This window comes from Pestalotiopsis fici (assembly GCF_000516985.1).
Source record: "Pestalotiopsis fici W106-1 unplaced genomic scaffold PFICI_Scf_2, whole genome shotgun sequence".
Taxonomy (NCBI): domain Eukaryota; kingdom Fungi; phylum Ascomycota; class Sordariomycetes; order Amphisphaeriales; family Sporocadaceae; genus Pestalotiopsis; species Pestalotiopsis fici.
Window position 1 is genome coordinate 2,269,279 of NW_006917092.1, and position 19,458 is coordinate 2,288,736.

General features: G+C 50.8%; 5 protein-coding genes across 5 annotated transcripts; 3 read left to right on the forward strand and 2 right to left on the reverse strand.

The window, feature by feature from the left end:
* Positions 1 to 223: 223 nt before the first annotated feature.
* Positions 224 to 1,582, forward strand: PFICI_02885 (uncharacterized protein; the record flags this gene model as incomplete). The annotated part of the gene is made up of 2 exons (XM_007831466.1): positions 224 to 531; positions 613 to 1,582. The coding sequence occupies 2 exons, from the start codon at positions 224 to 226 to the stop codon at positions 1,580 to 1,582; spliced, it is 1,278 nt and encodes a 425-aa protein (XP_007829657.1).
* A 2,145-nt stretch (positions 1,583 to 3,727) lies between these two features.
* PFICI_02886 (uncharacterized protein) lies at positions 3,728 to 4,051 on the forward strand (the record flags this gene model as incomplete). Its single annotated transcript, XM_007831467.1, has 2 exons — positions 3,728 to 3,842; positions 3,984 to 4,051. The coding sequence occupies 2 exons, from the start codon at positions 3,728 to 3,730 to the stop codon at positions 4,049 to 4,051; spliced, it is 183 nt and encodes a 60-aa protein (XP_007829658.1).
* Positions 4,052 to 5,159: 1,108 nt separating this feature from the next.
* Positions 5,160 to 7,362, reverse strand: PFICI_02887 (uncharacterized protein; the record flags this gene model as incomplete). The annotated part of the gene is made up of 3 exons (XM_007831468.1): positions 5,160 to 5,643; positions 5,697 to 7,110; positions 7,176 to 7,362. 3 exons carry the CDS (start codon positions 7,360 to 7,362, stop codon positions 5,160 to 5,162), a joined length of 2,085 nt encoding a protein of 694 aa, XP_007829659.1.
* A 5,545-nt stretch (positions 7,363 to 12,907) lies between these two features.
* On the reverse strand, positions 12,908 to 14,342 carry PFICI_02888 (uncharacterized protein; the record flags this gene model as incomplete). Its single annotated transcript, XM_007831469.1, has 4 exons — positions 12,908 to 13,708; positions 13,783 to 13,855; positions 13,933 to 14,080; positions 14,144 to 14,342. 4 exons carry the CDS (start codon positions 14,340 to 14,342, stop codon positions 12,908 to 12,910), a joined length of 1,221 nt encoding a protein of 406 aa, XP_007829660.1.
* A 1,214-nt stretch (positions 14,343 to 15,556) lies between these two features.
* On the forward strand, positions 15,557 to 17,611 carry PFICI_02889 (uncharacterized protein; the record flags this gene model as incomplete). The annotated part of the gene is made up of 1 exon (XM_007831470.1): positions 15,557 to 17,611. One exon carries the CDS (start codon positions 15,557 to 15,559, stop codon positions 17,609 to 17,611), a length of 2,055 nt encoding a protein of 684 aa, XP_007829661.1.
* Positions 17,612 to 19,458: the final 1,847 nt, after the last annotated feature.

Consider the following 19,458-nt stretch of genomic DNA (forward strand, 5'->3'; position numbering starts at 1 on the left):
GTTTAATAGCTAGTAGTTGTTTTACAATTCTACGTATGCACCAGCCGCTCAGATTAACAGCGCAACTACCACGCTGTTTTCCTTGGTGATCCTTATTTTCCTTTAACTCACCTCCGCCTCTTCTTGCTAGTCAGCGCGGAGAAATCGATAACTCAACCCGGCGAGCAAAAAAATCTCGAGAGGGAAAGAAAAAAACACTCGCCGCTGCGAGTTCACCGCCAACATGGTCTACGTACGCCAGGAATATCTGCCGAACTTGAAGAAATACAAGTATTCGGCAGTCGACCAATCACTCGTGTCCAAGTATATCCTCAAGCCATTCTACACCAATGTAGTCATCAAGTGCTTCCCCATGAGCATGGCTCCCAACTTGATCACCTTAACCGGCTTTTCCTTTGTCATCGCCAACTTCTTCACCCTCTTGTGGTACAACCCGACTCTGGACCAAAACTGCCCTCCATGGGTCTATTATTCCTGGGCTGTTGGACTGTTCTTGTACCAGACATTTGATGCTGTTGATGGTTCTCAGGCGTAAGTGCCATGTCATTATTGATTTCTTTCTCATGTCTTGCTGGTACAGATCACCAAAACTGACACAACGCGACGAGACAGGCGACGCACTCACCAGTCTGGACCGCTCGGCGAGCTCTTTGACCACGGCGTCGACGCCCTCAACACTTCGCTCGAGGTGCTCATCTTCGCCGGCTCTCAGAACATGGGGCACTCCTGGTACACGGTCGCCGTCCTATTTGCCTCGCTTTGCACCTTTTACGTTCAAACCTGGGACGAATACCACACCAAGACCTTGACGCTCGGCATAGTAAACGGTCCGGTCGAAGGCGTGCTGATCCTCGTTTTCGTCTATGCACTGACGGGCTACATGGGCGGCGCGAGCTTCTGGCAGCAGAGCATGCTGGCGACCTTTGGCGTGCCGACCTCGTGGGGCATTCCCGAGGCCATCTATGAGCTGAACTTTACTCAGTGGTACATGGTCCAGGGCACCATTGTCCTCGTGGCCAACACACTCGAGTCCGCACGAAACGTCATCAAGGCTCGCAGGGCTAGGGGCGACCGCAGCCGCGGTGCTCTGCTCGGCCTCGTTCCCTTCTTTGGTACCTGGACTCTCGTTGCGGCCTACCTCTGGCTGCAGCCCGTGATCCGCACCAAGCACCTGGTCCCCTTCGTTGTTTTTGCTGGTCTTGTCAATGCCTACTCTGTTGGTCAGATGATCACAGCGCATCTCGTCAAGTTGCCATTCCCGTACTGGAACGTGCTCACCATTCCACTTGCCTGGGGCGTCATCGACTCGGTCGGCCCGCTGCTTCAGGCTCACCTGGGCTGGGCTTCCGGCTGGCCAAGTGCTCTGGGTGATGATGTCTATCAGGTTGCCTTCATGTTCAGCATGTTGGGCATGGCTATCGGTGTGTACGGCAGCTTTGTGGTTGACGTCATTGTTACTATCTGTGACTACCTGGATATCTGGTGTCTCACGATCAAGCACCCCTATGTTGAGGGCAAGGACGACAAGGACCAGAGCCAACAGGTGCTTAACCCAGCGGCCAACGGCAAGAAGGGCAACTGAGTGCATCCACCATTTTATGGTAGGTCTAAGCACTGTCCAGAAAGGCCATTCAACATTCCATGGCAATAACTAGAGAAGCTGGCAATCTAGGGCAAGGGACATGACCTGGAAAAGATGGTCCTTTGAAAGCAAACCATGGGCGTTTTGGATTTCAAGTGATGTGAGAGTGAGATGGTGGATGTTGATTGCAGGAGCAAAGCACTTGTGAAGGAAAAGATATGAAGAGAAAAATGCATTCCCTGGTCTCGCTGGCCAAGACTATATAGATCTGTGGGGTTTAAGGCGCTTCGGGCGTCTTTGATTTTTTTTTTATGGCTCGGCACTTTATGACGGCAATAATGTGTACTCGGCTGGACGAAGGAATGAGACATAATGAGATACAACGTTTCGTTACGGAATATATGATGAGATTTGCCAAGGAAAGCAAGAAAGAAAACAAAGCTTCATGCAATAGATGTACCTGAGATGTGCCAATGCTTATGCTATCCATCTCAAGTTAAAGATTTTCTGTTTAAATAATAGGTCCATATTAGAGATGGGCCGAGGTTATTGAAATGTTCTCTGTCTAACAGTTGAGTTTGAAACCTCATGGTCTGTCTAATTCGCCACATGTCTTGCTAATTTGGCGTCAACGAAAGAATATTCATGGGAGAGCCTCGACTTACCAGTCAATCTACTCACGGCAAGACACAAGCTAGTTATGGCGTGCAAAGTCGAAGCAGGTGACTTGCAAATAGATTGCCTGAAGGTCTCGGCGCAAACTGAGCGAATCATCCAAATCGCGAATGTATTTCAAAGATCCATTTACAGCCTGCCGATCATTCTATCAAGCCGAGCTTGAGGCAGATGGGACAAGATCTACCAAGGTGAAAGCGTTGCCTCCATAGACGAATCACGCAGCTCAGGATCCCGACATCCGTCTGACAAAGGCGTTCCTTTGCCCCCGCCGGACACTGGCCAAACCCCCGGCGGGCGTGTCGGATTGGAGGACTATACAACAAATTTATCGTGAAAAGTGTGATATGGCGCTTCAGGGATTTTGCTCCGTTTCGGTCATATGTGGCTTGCATAGACGAATACGTCAGTCCTAGATTTTGGAAGGTGTTTCCGGGTCCAGGGTATTGTCTCTTGTGAACTGATCATCATCTATGCTTGCGATCTCCAAGTTTTTCGTACTTATGGACTGTTCTTGAAGGAAATTTACAAGGGCAGGTAATGAAATAATCTTTTATAGGTTGATTGTGACGATATAGACCTCTTAGACGCACCAAGGTGGTTAGCCAAATGAGAGAGGAATAGTGGAAAGCAGAAAACAAGTCTTATATCCGAACAATACAGAATCTCGGTCCCGGAGGCTCTTCCCCCCCCCCTTGCCTTGCCTCGTACAAGGGTGATATTGGTGATATGGGCTTATCGCGCCGGCCCACAACGAACATCGTCGTATAGACACACATGCCTACATCAGCACTAACATGAAATAAGAATACGCCGCTCGGGGTCAACAAGAGCGCCAGCACACTGAGCGAAAGGATTCGAGAGGGGTTTTCCGCCCCGTGGGAAATCCTTCCAAGAAGCAGATCTCCAGTCAAGACTCGGTGATGGGAAAAAGAAAAAGGCTTGTACGGACCTCCCTCACTTGCCAAAGTTACGCCCGGATCATGATGGTGATCCGCGAAGGATCAGACTTGTCACGATGACAGGTGCGCCACAGTTTGTTATCCCCCCCGCGGCTTAACCCATTGGGAAACACCAGCGAGCAAAGAACATTTGATTGACTTTCTGTTCTCCACCAGGGGTTGGCTTCTAGCGATCATCACAAGAAATGGTCCAAAAGTACCCTGATCATCTTATCAATGGAGATCGGCATGGATCATAGAGACAGTTCAAGCGAGGTTAGTTTCCAAGCCATATACGCAACTTTGTCACAAAGAGGGAAACAATATACCCAGCGGTTGTCTTGCCGATGGCGCTAAGGAGGAGCGAGTATAAAAAGGCCAAGCCTTTTTACCATTCCCTCCATTTTATTAAAAAGCAGCACGCAATATCTAGCACATCTCGCAACATTTCCTGTTCCAAAATACTCCATCTTAGAATTTATTCACACTCCACCAAAGAAAAAAGAAGTCAATAGCACCTTGAGAAAAAATGCAGTTTTCCATCTTCACCTCCGTGGTTGTCGTTGGCCTGGCCGCTTTTGTCCAGGCCAACCCCGTCGCCGTTAGCCCTCGCGATGTTGGCAATCAGCTTGTCAAGGATGCCTGTACGATTGTCCCCGAGTAAGTGTCTTTTGTTTTTTTTCTACGCCATTATTTAAACTCAATTTTTCCTGTTTGCTCAAGTCATCAAAACTCGTGTGAGAATGAGAGTGAGAGATAGAGATTTGCTGACCCTTGACCAACAGCTGCTGTGGTGATGGAACTTGCTGCGGTTGCTGGGGATGCTGCTAGGCAAATGGTGCAAACAAAGTAATCTTGGTTTCACAAAAGTCACATGGCCACCCTGGATTCCAATACACAAGTTATATCTGGCAGATAAGAGCCCCCGTTTCGGGTATGCTGTGTCGACTGGGTCAACTTGACATTCAGTTCTTGCCGGCGGTAGATATTGCCTGTAGATTTGGTTAGCCATAATTATCTTTGCAAATCACATGTATTTGCCATGTCAGCCGGAAGAACGTACTTGCATTTGTTATTCAGCCCGAGTGGGAACAGTGAAAAGGAAACGTGCAGCGTTGGAATTATTTTGGCTGCCTCGAGTCGAAATTTTCATCAGCAAGTTTTCCTGGGAACTAGAATGGACTATATTCGCACAAATTATTTGTTGTGATTCATTTTCATGTGACTTTTTATTTTTCTTAACTTGATTCGTGGAGGGAATCTCGTAAAATTCTTCTAGGCTAGTGCCCGAAAGGCCCCAAAGTCCAAAGAAAGAAGCTATGACAACGCTTCTGATATGTCCTGAAGCAGTTCACTTCTATGTACACTGCTAGATTGCTTGGTAGGAGCCGAATTTCGACCGCTCCAGGCGTCTCCTGCCTAATCCCTTGTCGGCCCGGCCTTCTGTAAAGAGCTTCAAACCTCCCATTACTTCCAAGCGAGACCGCCGAATTATTTTGAATTCCTGAGCCTATGCATGATGTCGAAATGGCCGCCCACAGTCGTGATGTAGAGGGAAAGGTGCATGTGAGTGCACCAAGAGAAAAATATGGTTCCAGTCGTGAAGAAGAAGAAGAGTATGCTGTTCCTGAAATAGGTCGTGTTCAAATGAAATCAAGATTGGCGTGGTTTGCCAAGGTAGAGGAAGTCGCGTGACTGGGGTATCCGAAACGAAAACCAAATGGTTGCATGTCGTAGAAGTGAGAATGAGAGTAAGGAACAAATGAGGTGTGAAAGTGGATTGAGAACGTGGCAATCCTCTGAATACCGAGCCCAAGCCGGCAAAGGCTTCGAGTCGAAAGTGAGATGGCGCCTTTCCCACGGTCCTTCTATGTCAAGTATATATCAATTAGGTCGCCGGGGCCATGGATTGCCACTGGTGATGGTGAATCGTCAAACAAATGCTAGAAAAATGAGAAAGGTTATAGTCCTGGGTAAGCACCATTGCCCATGCCTCCTCTTCCTCCGCCAGCTCCACGGCCGCCTGGCAATTGGAAGTCCGGATTGCTATTAAGAATATTCACTTCATTCCGATTGACCGGTCTCCGGGGAATCTGCTGACCTGGGGCGCCTGGGCCCGGCTTCCACCGAGGGTTGACACCTCTTTGCGAGACCGAGGTGAAAGTCGAGTGCTCTGAGATGGCCGGACTCCTTGCGCCTGCTGGAGTGAGCTCTTCATAGGTGTTGGGGTCCGCTCTTGGAACCGCAGCCGGTTCTGCAAAGCGAGGGTCAACATCCTCATAGTAAGCACCTCCAGCAGCAGCAGCAGCAGTGGAAGGCTGTGGTGCCCCCGTAGTTGCTGGCATGTCTGCGGGTCTTTGAGGGATGTGCAATGGTGAAGGCATTCTTGGCGAGTTTCGACCTGGGCCTTGAGCCCATGCTTGTCGAGCAGGGACGTATGCGTTCCTAGGGATTAATTAGCATGTGTCTTGCTTTGTTCCTGGGCGGGAAATACTCACTCATCTTGGCTGTACCTGCTGCTCGCGGTCATGTAAGTATCATGCCGCCGAGGGGTGTTTACCCTCGCTTGCTGTAAAGCCAGCATACCGGCCACATCGGCATCACTGTCCCTAATTTGTTGGTTTGGGAATTGGCCAAAGCCTTGTGGTGGATGAGCAGGACTGCCCGTCGTGGCGTTCATCTCGACTGCTTGTCCTACAGCAGGAGGTGCATCCGTTTCCTCCATCCCTGGCAGCGGAGGAGGGGACTCTGCTCTGGGATATTCGCTAATTCGGTTCGGGTTATATGCTTGATATGACCCTGATGTTCCCGTGGTGCCCGTTGATACGCTTGGCATGGATGGGTTCGCGTCATACGCCGCACCTTGAGGGCCAGGTGAGGCATCTCTGGCTTGGTCGTATGCACCGTACATGTTTGGCCCAGGAGGTCGACGATCATAACCACTAGCATTCCCATAACCAGGAGGCGGAGCCCGTCCGCCACGTGCACCATTCGGTCCATAAGCACCCCGCGGCGGACCGTAGCCTCCCCTTCCTCGTGGTCCAGGTCCAGGACCGTATCCACCTCGAGAACCCGGCGGCGGAGGGCCATTGTTGGGGCCGTAACCTCCGCCTCTGCTGTAGCCACCACGTCCGCGATAAGGACCTCCTCGCCCACGCGAGTTCATACGGTCTGCCGATGGGCCACGAGCAACACCATAGGCATCCTGCGGTGTCTGGATTGGGTTTCCATACTGATCCCTGCGCACTGATGGTGTGGAGTTGTTGCGGTCGACATATGTGCCTTCTGTGGAGGCAAAACCGCCATTTGGAGACCTTTGTGAAGGGGTCGTAGAAGTCAGAGGTACCCGTTCATCACTGCTGCGATCATCCTTCTTTGCCTCATAAGTTGCAAATGTTGGGAGCTTGTTATCAGCTGGTCCATTGGCGCCACTAAGAACAGGTACGGTAGGTGACATGGTTGAAGCAACATCAGCTGTGGCGTTTTGTTGACCGGTCCTGTTATAGTAGTTCTCTCCACTCATCTCGGCGTTTTCAGCAATGCGCTTCTTTCTCGCTTTTCTGCTGACAACCGTACGACGCATAGCGCAAGACACAATTCCGCTAAGGAAAGTGAGGACCATTGCAGCACAGACAATGTAAGAGCCCCAAGCCATATGAGGCACGAATAGAAGAACATCAATCAAGAAGGCAAGCAGACATACCACAACGGTAAGGATGCCAAAGATGGAGACGACAAGTAAGTATCGGGATGAGTGCGACGGGCCATGCCAATGAGCAGCCACGGCCATTCCCAGCATGATCAAACTGAAGAGACATGCAACAGGATGCACAATCAAGATGGCTGACAGAGTCGTTCTTGCTGAATTAGGAAGATCGAATGTAGCAGATTGCGTACTCGAAAATTTGGCTCCTGTGATATGTGAGTACACAAACACGGCCCCAGATTGCAAGCGGGTCGCTTGATGGGCAGCTTACCTGTATCATAACCAATTTCTATAGGACTGCAATCATCGCCTTCGCAGAATCCGAAAACTCCAAAGTCGACACCCTCATAGGTGCCTAGAGGTATAGCATGGATGATGGGCGTGGACAAGACAGACAGTAGGAGCAAGACAAAGGCCGCAAAGGACATGATCGCCAGAGGCGTCGCGGGGCGCAACATGATGGCGGCTGTCGGGTGCGCGCCGACTCCTCAGAGTCGCGTCGCTGGGAGTATTGGTAACAGCACTATCGATATCGATCCTGGTCAAGAACGACGTCCGAATTTGTCGTCTTAGTGAAGAATTTTGAGACAGCGGAGAGAGGTGAGATTGCGGATAGACAAGGGTCGCGACATGGAAATCCAGACGCTCTAGGAATGATGCACTCGTCTACTTTTCGTGCTTGCGATAAAGCTGATCGTCGATGCAGTCTTGCTTAATTCGATCGGCAGCCTGCAGTAGTTATCCCTCCTCAAGTCGTCTTGCAGTTGTCGTGAAATTCTGGTTGATGGGCGAGAAAACAATCGGCTTGTTCAATCAAAGTGTAATAACAATGCGAAGTAGTTGTGTGGGTGATCCTGCACGTCCGATTCCTGACTTTGTGTAAGTCGGCTTGTCGAGTTTCGAATTACCAGCCCGACTGTGGAATTGATGATGGGTGTTTGAATGAGTGAAGGTGCGATACGAAGTCAATCGATCGGTTTAGAGCGAGAGGTTGTGAGAGAGAACGAGGGCGAAATGGATGGGCGTGCTCGTGACGTCCCGGCAAGTCTTGTCAGTGGCGGTGCTGAGAACAAGATCGACGACGGTGGACCAGTTGAAAGTCGTCGACGGCTTTTGAGAAGAGGCGACGAGTAAGGTACGAGGTAGTCGAATAGTTGAATTCAACGCCGTTGTCGTGTCCAACGCACGCCAGAAAGGTATGGGGGAGTCTTGCACTCACTCACTCGCTGCACTACAGACTTACAGAAATGGGTGTGGGAGTCTGAAGTGCAGTACGGAGTAGTTAGTAAAAGGCAACGAGAATCAAAGAATGGGACGGCGGAGGGACGATCACTTTCGGTGCTGGGTGGATTGATGGATGGGTGGGTGTGGGCCCGCGAATTGAATGGAGGGCCCATTCGGGGGTGGGAGAAGAGCTGGCACTAGAAGGGGGGTCCCTACTTCCGTACACTAAGAGGAGCCTCTGCCAGGGGACCTGGATCGAATAGCCCAGGTACATTAAGGTAGGAAGTTCCAGAGCTCTGAGCTCCAACGCGTGGACGGTGGAGCCGCCCCCGGGTGCGCACCGCACTGCACTGCAGCAACTGTAGCACGTATCTTGTAGGTACGTACACAGTAGTTCTGCGCACTGGCGAAGCCCATTCTGGACTGGCTGTTTGGATACATAGTGTGTGTCGTGCATCACATCACCACAGTCAGCCAATCTATCTACAGATTACATGCGCGCCTTCTCTCCATGAGTCCCCTTCATGAAGCATTTCAATGAATTTGCTTTTAAATGTATGACACCCCGCAACTTTACGCACACAAGTTTCCGTCTAGCTGGGTAATGCTAAGGCACAGCCTCCCATCTTGGCAACTTCTTCTTCTTCTCAGTCATGTTGTTCTAGTGTTATTATCTACCAACCTAACCATCCCTGCCTGGTGGGTTGAAGAGAGACTCTTCTTGATCTGGGCTCTCGAACATGCGTCGCGAGTGCCCCCTGCTGGCGGCGGGTTTCGCAGCGATGGGCGGCCCACTGATAGGGATTTGAGTGCTTTCCATGAAATTGGGGTCTACTTACCCACCCTGTAAACACCAGGGTGTCAAGTCTTCTTGATATGTAAATTTTCATTAAGCGACATGAGCACTCTGCATCCCCCATTATCAAGGTCACACACACACACACACACACACCTACACACACTACGCACAACGCTTCGTTACTACCACGTCCATACATGTGGCACAGCGTAGTACTAAGTTTGGAGTGTTTACTGAGTGCTACAGCATTTCGGGTCACCATCGACCATTCAATTTCGTCTCCCATCGTCCATCGTCGGGTTGGGCGGTTACATCACCATCGCCCGCGCAGTTTGTGGCTGCAGCTGTGGCTGCTGCAATAAGGTGCCAGTCTCTCAGGTTGGCCCGAAGCTATCTGAGGTTAATTGGCTTCGTGTGCACTGGGCTTTTGTGCTAGGCTAGCATGGGGGTTGGCAGCAACCAGTGGTTGAACGAGAATGGGCAGTTCTACTACAGTATATCCCCTCCTCGAGCACTATTGTCATGCAGTTGTCGTGATGGCGTGCGCGTACATATACGAACTTGTTGGTCTATAGCTGCTGTTTTGCCAAGTTATTTCTCAGTGCACCAAACTTGATTCCCTGCCTATGTACATTGCCCTTTCTGTCTCCCTCGCTGACGACAATATGGGGCCTAAGCCTCACTGGACGCATCATGGCAGCTTGTCCACCATGCACAAAATACCCCTCGAAACTCTAATGGCGTCTACTGCCATTTACAGTCGCCTCGACAAAAGCCGTGTGCCTCGACCAGCCGTCCACAGCCCTGTGGGCGTATAGGGTTTATAGCGGGCTTCATCTAGGTTAGATGAGTTCTTATATATGAACTATCTCAGGAAGTACCCGTTGCTGAATTGCGACCAGGCCGGTTGCTGCTGTCCCTTTCAGATCTCTAGAGACAACACAGTCTGGTAGCCAGAAGGTATGCATGCGTTTGATTTGTTATCGGTAGTTTAAGCCACCTGTGGTCTGCCTTGTCCTTTCGCCAGGCTAAACAGTCTACTATTGTTATATATTTGCGCTTGTGCCGATATTTAGAGCTTTCAACTAGAAGCAACTTGTTCTTCGATACACGCCATCTCAAGCTCGACGCCGCCAAAAAGGCTGGTTTCTGTTTACACTAGCACCTAGGTTAGTATACTCGACTACCAGGCCTACACAGTACACTACATTACTCAGTTAGCCCGGTATATTGCAATCACTTGACCAGGTTCGAGGTTCGACCTGCTGGCTCTCTGTGTACCTTTGGCAGGCGTTCGTTCTTGGACTGGACAGCCCTGCTTCCCTTTTACACCAGCCAGTACCCAGTCAACGATGGACGTTGAATTTTGACAGGAATTGATGAAATCTTTCTACACACCAACCCGCCTCAATGCGCCGCAAGCTCTCAAGAGAGTAGGTCCGAGAAAAGAGGAGGGAGTAGAGCAAGGATCGGAATCAAGCTGAATGCAGTATGGTTATTAGAAGGGGACCCAGGGAAATCCGCCAATGGGGATGCCTGTGTGTCCCGGTATCGTTGCCAATTTCGGGCATCGCCAATCTTGCAACTTCTACATACAAATCATCGGGGGTGTAATTTACCCAGCGGCGAGAGTCTATCACGCGTGTGTGTACAAAGTATGTCTTGTTCCTTTTTCCCAGAAAGGTGGCGTCGGCTCGGGTCCTTGTGCGGTGTACGAAGCGATTCGGATTTCTGTCCCCATAACTTGATACTTTGTACATATTTCAGCTGTCAAAAGGTCTAGACTGGCAAATTGGCTCATAATTATTAATCGTCTACTCTGTACACCCAAGGTATCGGCCGTAGATCAACGGTGCCCTCAGGTTGCCGACACTTGAGCCATTAGCAGCAAAGTCGAGCCCGTTGAACCCAAAAAGCATTACCGCCGTCAGCCAAACGGCAGACAGACACAGACACCCAGATTTTTTTTTTTTTTTTTTTTGATTGCCCAGCCGGCTTTTTGAGGCTGTGCAATTACCTGCTGGCACTCGCGCCGTTCCATCACAGTCAGAAGCTCCCCCAAGTCCAGACACAACCAGATTGCGTTTGAGATTGACACTAGAAGAGTGGACCGTATCCAATGCTTTTTTGACGACATCAAATCGCCGGCCGGGGGGCTTTTCTGTAAAGAACGACGATGATGCCTTTCAACAAGCCCCAGCCAGCCCTATCCACCCAACCTGTCCAACCAGCTCCGGTCAAGTGCCGCCCAAGCACGGCGACCGTGGCACCCCGAGCGTTATGCGCATTTCACGTGCGACAGCGCCAGAGCTTGGTTGGGAAGCGCTTTTCGATACATTCTCCACCCCGTTTTGGTCGTCTTGGCACTTGCTGCGCATGGTGAAACAATGGGAGATGCCTATTAAGATGAGCGCGGCCTTCCCACATAATATCAAAAACTTGTGCAAATCCCTTCAAGACTAGAGAAGTTGTTGGTTTCCAATTGTTCATAATGTTCTTTCTTGTCTTTACCCCAGCCGTGAGCAAACGCCAGTCCGCCCTGCCGTGTTCGTAGTGTACAGTACGTAGTAAAAGCTATGGGCTTTTCTCACTTATAGGGGAGAATACGTCACCACGACCACGAGCCGGCCCGCGATGCACCTGGGCCGTTTATGCAAAGCAACTCATGACAATCAAGCTCACGCACAGATCTGCAAAAGAGACTCCCCTCAGATACATGAGACCAGTCAGAAAGAAAAATTGGGCAGGTCACGTTCACATTGTGTAGTTTCTCAAAGACTTCACCGCTCTTGAACGTATTCATTCCCTGGAGTCAATGTTTTAGTGTCATTACAATATGCGACTAGAACATAACCCGTTGTGAATTTCCGTACTTGTATGATCTGGCTGCATATTTTCTAGTCTGTATGTGTGTGAAGCAGTTGGACCAGTGGATCGGAGCCAGAGACTACCGCCGGACATGTGACCTGTGCAACGAGTCATCGACAGACGACTGCGATTGTTTCATGAATCTGAAACCCGCAATTATGTAAGTATACTCGTACCGAACAGAAGAGGAGAAGGAGGAGGAGGAAGAAGAAGAAAAGCGGGACAACTGACGAGTCAACTTTGCCTTGTTGTAATTTGCTCAAAGGGTTGGAAAGGCATTGACGTTGTTGTTCTTTTCTCCCGTGAAGGAGCATGGTTGATGGTACTTGGACTATACGCGGGTTACTGCCAAAGACGCTGCACAGGCATGCGGAATGGCTTCCCAACTATGTACGTTCCTACTGACTTACAAGCAGCCAGGGACGCAGGCCCGGACCTCCATCCAAGCAGCATATTACCATCCAACCAACCTGAGGTCGCGTATGAAAAGGAGGATCCTCGTCGTGAACCAGATCCTAGCAGGGTTGCACGAAGATCAAACGGTAGCTCAGCACGCCCCAAGAGCCTCAGTTTGACTCTCAATTCTCAGCTACGACAGCATGACTTTTGAAGTAGTGATGTAAATTTTTATTTCATGTTTTCTTGTGCCAATGCTGTTCCTAAATAGGTCCATCTTCGAATACATTGCCTGGTCATGATGATGATCTGTCTCTTGAAAAGCTGGTTACGCAAATTCTAAAAAGCACGACTGGTGCGCCTTGCATGAGAATCTGAACAAAGCCATTGAAAAATCGAAGCGTTGGATGTTGATGGAACATGCCACATGAACGTTGTACGCGGAATAAAAATAGATGTTGCTGAGTGAGTTCATTGCAGGCATCCGTTATTACGGGGCTTGTAGCAATGCACGGTACAAACATTTCGACATTCCCACCTTGTACCTAATTTATACCCTATCTAAATCGTGGCAGTCACTATTCTCCTTGTTGCAAGTTAGGGGACAAGAATGTGAAACTTGTATAAACTATGCCCTGGCCTATAAGTGCTCTCGTCTCCATTCCCGGGAGTAAGTACCTCGTCGATTGTAGCGATATCAAATCTTTCGAAGCCCATCACAAAATCTTTACCTCAATGTCTGTCCCTACCGACCTCAATCGATCTACAAAGTCATCTCCAAGGCACGCCGGCGTCAAGTTGCCGCCTTGATATCCACCTTCAAGCTCTCGTTTGTACAATAGACTTGCTGCCCCCTGAGCCAGCGCCGCAGCGGTCACATAGTACGGACCGCCGGGAAACCTGAACCGCGCGACTGCCTTCTTGTCATCACGGCCGTCGGCAAGGGCCACGGCCTCGAGCTCCGACACGGCCTTGCCGTGCTCTACCAGATCTGGCCCTTCGCCTTCCCTCGGCAGAAAGAGCCTCGCCAAGGGACCAAGGGACAGAAACAGGCCCAAGAAAAGCCCGCTCAGCACCTTGCCAACAGCGTGGAGGGTTGAAGATACGCTTGCATACTCGCTGTACCGAAAGTTGACACCATAGTCTTGCCCATTGTCCAAGAGGCCCCACGTTCTATGAACAATGGCACGATCCTGCCGCGCCCCATACGTAGCGGCAGAGAGGAGCCCCAGGTACGGCACCTCCCTGACGCCGAGCATGTTTGTCGTTTTGGGAATGGCCGTCCCTTGGGTTGGCGACAGGAACCAAGGATCGTCCGAGTCAGTGGGATTATTCGAGTCGACCTTGGATTTGCTGAACATTGACTCTACGGTCCCGCCGCTGGGATCCATGCTCATCTGCTTGACGGCCAATATCACTTCCTTCGTAGGCAGGTTGGCCTCGCGCTTCAGCTCACGGACGGCGAGCCAGGCAAGGAGATCATGGGGTGCGCTGTACGCACCACAAGCGTGGATGAGCTGTTTTGGTCACTTGTTAATCCCACCGGTCCAAGTTTCTGGGCAAGGACTGGTGGTTGTATCCACAAACTCACAGCAACGCCAGCAGCTTTTGCCTTTTCGTGGTACTGGGAGAACCATCGACCAAATTGCACAACACCGCCAGCCCTTTGCGTCAGTGTCAGCATGACCACGGCCCTTGATATGATCGTAAATCTAGGTATGGCCCTTGGATAGTAACTCACGTATCGACGTAATCTGTTCCATTTTCTACACAAGCTTTAACCACTTGGTCTCCCACATGACAGTATGTCACAACACTAATACAGATTTGTGCCTTTCGCACAACCTCGTCGAGCTTATCCTGCCGATCAAACAAGACCACCTCGATCTCTAGCTACCCAGTTAGTAAGGCGTTCGCAACTGCTTTTACGCTCTGTTGGGACAATCGCTTACCGGGCTGTACACGGTTCGGTTCGATCTTCTGCAGCTTGGCTGCCAAATCCTCAAGCTTCGCTCGAGATCTTCCTGCAATGGCCCAGCGTAGATTCGTGGGCAAGTGTCGTGCGATATGATCCGCAGTCAGGGCGCCAGTGTACCCTGTCGCTCCCAAGAGGATCAGCTCATATTGACGATTCTGCTGCTTAGGTGCCATGACGTTGCTATGCTTGCGTTATCATTCGTCCTTTTCGATAGTATGATTGGGTTGTATCTCTGTAGTCAACAGCGTTGATTCTCATACTGGAAATGCCACGTTTTATAGTCAAATGACGTCTTGTTCAATTTTGGGGTCCGTAGCGTTAGGTTTGACCCCCGTCGGCCCAATTGAGACCCGGCAAGAGTGCAGAAGTCTCCGAATACAATTTCTCACGATTGTGATGTTATTCGCATACCCTTTCTCAGAACACTGGACGTCATTGCCGGAGAATTATATCTTGTGGCAACTCGTCCAAGCCACTTGCAAGTATTGCAAACTGTGACATAAATCTGCGGTCTATGTTTACTTATGAGCTGCTATCTGTACAGCCGGATGTGGCGAGAAAACTGATCTTCTCTTAGCTAAAAATTTCATGGTTGAGCTCGAGTGCCACCATACTCTATAAGTTAAGACATATAACCAGAAGTTTACGGAGTGGGTAATGTTGTTTGCACGGCGAGAGACCCGGACCAGCTGATATTTTGTTGCATGCACAGAAGACGGTGGGCAATTGCAGGCCCAGACCGTTATTAGGTGCTGGAGTATGAGAAATTGTTCCTTCTCACTGTGCAACTTGCTCATGATTGAGCTTAGCACAAATATGAATTCGATCACATTATTGAGCTTCATCAGAATCGGTTTCGTCACACGCATGACACGAGGATTGTACCAGAGCGTGATGACTCACCAAAAAACGGCGATACAATACGCCAGCCTGGACTAGCGACCAAAAAGTATGCCAATAACCATTACACCGCAGTTGAGCAACTGAAAAGGGGTAATTATATATCCTCACTAGAAAAACCCTTCAAGATGATACCAATAATTACTATTCGGAGCAGAATTCGACCGTCCATTATAAAGTCTGACCAATTCCCCGAGGACCGAGACTCCGGTCATACTCGGGCTTTTGGTGGAAGTGGAACTCGAGATTCGGCCCCGGTCATTTCGGGCATTCGATAGTAGCAGGACCCTAGCTTTTGGCCCCAAAGCTTATTTGCCTATCGGGATCACTGGCGTCATTGATGTCAATTTTCTTGTCGCTCAATGCTTTGTTCCTAGCGGTCATTACCTCTTACACACTGTTTATGGTCTGGGTTCATTCTTTTTCTTTCTAGTTGGAAAGTTGCCTTCTCACTTAAAACTTTCCATGTTCTCGTGAAGCGGCGACCATGATTTCACGCATGGCAGGTCTCTGCAAGAGCCCGCTATCGCATAATTTGCCAGCGTCATCATGGCGGACCCTGTCTCGTGATGTTGCTTCTCCAGTCACTCTCCGCCGGCTTCCACCCACATGGCGAACACAACACCAGCAACACATCTCGTCGCCCCGCCGCCATGTCCAGACCTCGTCGCAGTTCCAGCCCATGCGGCCGCCGTCCCCCGAGTCTCTGGGCAAGCCCAAGGCCGCCCGCGAGTTCAAGCGCAGCCGCAAGTGGACGCGGCGACTGCTCATCCTCGCGGGCGTGGGCGGATCGCTGTACCTCGCGGACCGGCAGCTCTTCGCGTCGGGCGTCGGGCGCTCCCTGCGCACGTTTGGCAACGGCCTCTACGTCGCCCTCGACTACAAGCTCAACTTTCGCGCCGAGCCGCTGACGGGCGGCACCGTGGGCGACCTCCACCGACGCAGCGCCGAGCGCCTCTTTGAGCTCCTTCGGCACAACGGCGGTCTCTACCTCAAGATTGGCCAGGCTATCGCCATGCAAAGTGCAGTCTTACCACCTGAATTTCAGCGCATGTTTGCGCGCATGTTTGACGATGCCCCGCAGGACTCGTGGAAAGAGATTGAAAAGGTGATACGGCAGGACTTTGGCGGCAAGAGCGCAGAAGAGGTCTTTGGCGTCAGCTTTACCGGCGAGGAGGGCAAGGGTCTCATGGAGAAGAAGGCGAGGGCCAGCGCGAGCGTGGCGCAAGTTCACTGGGCGAGGCTCCCCGATGGCAGAGAAGTAGCCATCAAGATTCAAAAACCCGAGATTGCCAAACAGGTCGGCTGGGACCTGTGGGCTTTCAAAGTGGTCATGAGGGTGTACACCTGGTGGTTCGACCTCCCATTGTACTCGATTGTCCCCTTCATCACTGAGCGCTTGTTGCTCGAGACCGACTTTGAGTCCGAGGCTCGCAACTCGGAGACCATGCGGCAGCTAATCAGCTCGGAGCCTAGTCTGAAGGGCCGAGTCTATGTCCCCGTGGTCTACCCTGAATACACTACAAAGCGCATTCTGGTGACGGAATGGATTGAAGGTATACGTCTTTGGGACAAGGCTGCCATGACTGGTCGTTGGACTGGCGGATATGGCCAAGGATCGCCCGGTGTGCACGGCGCCCAGCTGAGCGCGCCCAATGTGCAGGCGATTCAAAAGCAACTACGTGAGAACCCGGAAACGGACAAGCTCAAGCCTAACCGCGAGACGTGGAGAGGCAGGAATGGAAAAGGCGGCCTTGGACTGTCACCAAAGGAAGTGATGACCACGATAGTCGATCTCTTCTCGGCACAAATTTTCAAATGGGGCGTCGTCCACTGCGATCCGCACCCAGGCAACATCTTTGTCCGACGGCTGCCCTCGGGCCGAGCAGAGGTAGTTCTCATTGATCACGGTCTCTACGTCTACATGTCACCACAGTTCAAGCACCAGTACAGTCTCTTCTGGAAATCGCTCATGACGTTTGACAACAAGACTATTGGCGAGATCTCAGAGGAGTGGGGTATTAAGGCGCCGGATATCTTTGCCAGCGCCACGCTGATGCGGCCGTATGAGGGCGGAGACAATAGCACCCGCGCCGAGATCTTGCGCGAGATGCAAGGCAAGACGCAGGCTGAGCGCAGCTTCGAGGCTCAGCAGAGGATGAAGCAGGGTATACGCGATGTCTTGGCCGACGAGGACAAGTGGCCCAAGGAGCTCGTCTTTATCGGTCGCAACATGCGCATTGTCCAGGGCAATAACCAATTCATGGGCTCGCCGGTGAATCGCATCAAGATGATGGGCAACTGGGCGTCTCGATCCTTGTACGAGGACCCCAACCTGCCGTGGGCGGAGAGGATGGCCAACGTGTGGCGGCATATGCTGTTCAAGACGGTGCTGCTAGCGACAGACGTCGCATTCTACACGTTCAAGCTTAGGCAGTGGCTGGGCTTGGGCGGCGGCATGGAGGACGAGGTTGAAGCTCGCATGAAGGACATGGCAAAGGATTTTGGCGTTGAATTACAGCATGAGGTGTTTGAAGGCTAAAGAGACATAGACGGCCCATGAAACGATTTTGCGTGCCGCCAGCATTCCTCAAACATGATATAGAGAGGACCATGTAAAGCTATACAGTATAGAGTGTAAGTGGACTGGCAGGTTAAGGGACTCGTGGTTAGCATTGTATATAGATATCCCCGCTATGCACTTTGAATGAAATCTCTTATTGATCTTGTATCCATGGACATTGTACACACTTGTGTCTTTGGTATAAGGAGGTATACTCTGCCGATCTTTGCTAGCAGCATTCTGTATCTGGCCCGCCATCTCACTTGTGTGGAGGAGTAGTAGTAAGTCCGTAGTCTATGCCAAGAAAAAAGGCAGAGAGAGGGCCCCATGTGATGGCACGCGCCATCTTTCGACATCGGCACATTGGACATTAAGCGCCGACGTTTTATCGAATTAAAAACCCACAGTCATCGAAATATAACTAGCGAGATGTGAAACATGGCGGCCGAGAGTGCCTTGTTGCTTTTTTTTCCCTTTCCTCTCTTCGTGGGTCCTGAGTAAAGGTGCTGGTCGCTTGGTGCACTGTTCTTCGTTATAGTGCCCACATTATCTTTCGAGCTCCGAATATTTCAGGGTCTCGGTTGCGGCATCCATTTATTTAGACTTGTCACTTTGAAAGTCGAGACTATCCATCTTTGGATACGATATACTTGTTTGGTCAATCCTTTCATCTGGATTCCTCCTGGCGCGAATCGGAAGAAAATACGAGGGAAAGAAAGCAAAAGAGTTTCTGGTTCCCGAGTTCGTTTATACGCGTGCGGATCTCGTTTGGACTGTGCCGAAGTATTATCAAATCAGCCCAGCGTTGTCCTTACCCAGCAGACGGCCACGGGGCTAGAACACTGTCTCTCCCTATGGACCGTGGATGGACCACACAAAGTCAAACGCCTCGTAGGGAAAGAAATGACAACAATGTCCTGAGAGGTCAGCACGATGGAAAGGTTTGCTCACGCCACACATTTTAGTAGTATGAACGACAGACAGGCTCGACAGGCCAAAAGACAGCACAGAGGAGGGCCGGCGGGCGCTTTTAGTTGACTGGCCCGCTGCTAGATGCGGCTAATGTGCCCAGGGTGCTCTAGGTGGGGAGGGCCTTGACAACCTGCAATCTTAGGGGTAAGATAATGTATGCAACCATGATTTCCAGCCGGCACCGATGGAGCCTTTAATGTTGCGTTTCTTCTCTAGACGGGACTCACGTGCCAACTAGGAAGGTATATAATAATGTATTACATATGGGAAGAGAGAGAGATTAACATGAATATCCGGGAAACTATGCATTACTGAAATGTGCAGCGTCTCTGTATGAACCATGGCGTTTGCGGCGAAAGCCAGATGCAGCCAGTCAATTCATCACCAGGGAATGTCGGGTACATTGAGGGTAGGGAAAAAAAAACGGCGCTGTTCGTTCTCGATCTCGGCGCGCAGATCACACGTGGGACTTAATTTAGTTAGCTCGGCGTGGAGATGGGGAGGGGTGTCACCAGTTTTGTCTTGCATGCGCGCCGCTTGAAGCTTCGCCCAAGTTTGGTAGCCTGTTTTGACTTCATGGGTGCTGGCTGGTAGTGAGCAATGTTGTGATGTCGATGGGAATCACAACTGTCGGGTCTATCTGTTCTTTCTGGAACACACTTGAGTAGTCGGGCAGGGACTTTTGGAGGCAAGTCTTTTTCTTGCTGCTTGATGATGCAAGGTAGTAGAGATTAACACCACTAAAAGTGAGAAGTGAAAAAGCCGAAGCCCTGGTCAGCTCGGTAATGTAGTGAGAGTGACAGTGAGCTGCTGCAAGGTAGCAATTTGTACCTGCGTGAGACCCTGGCCGTGGA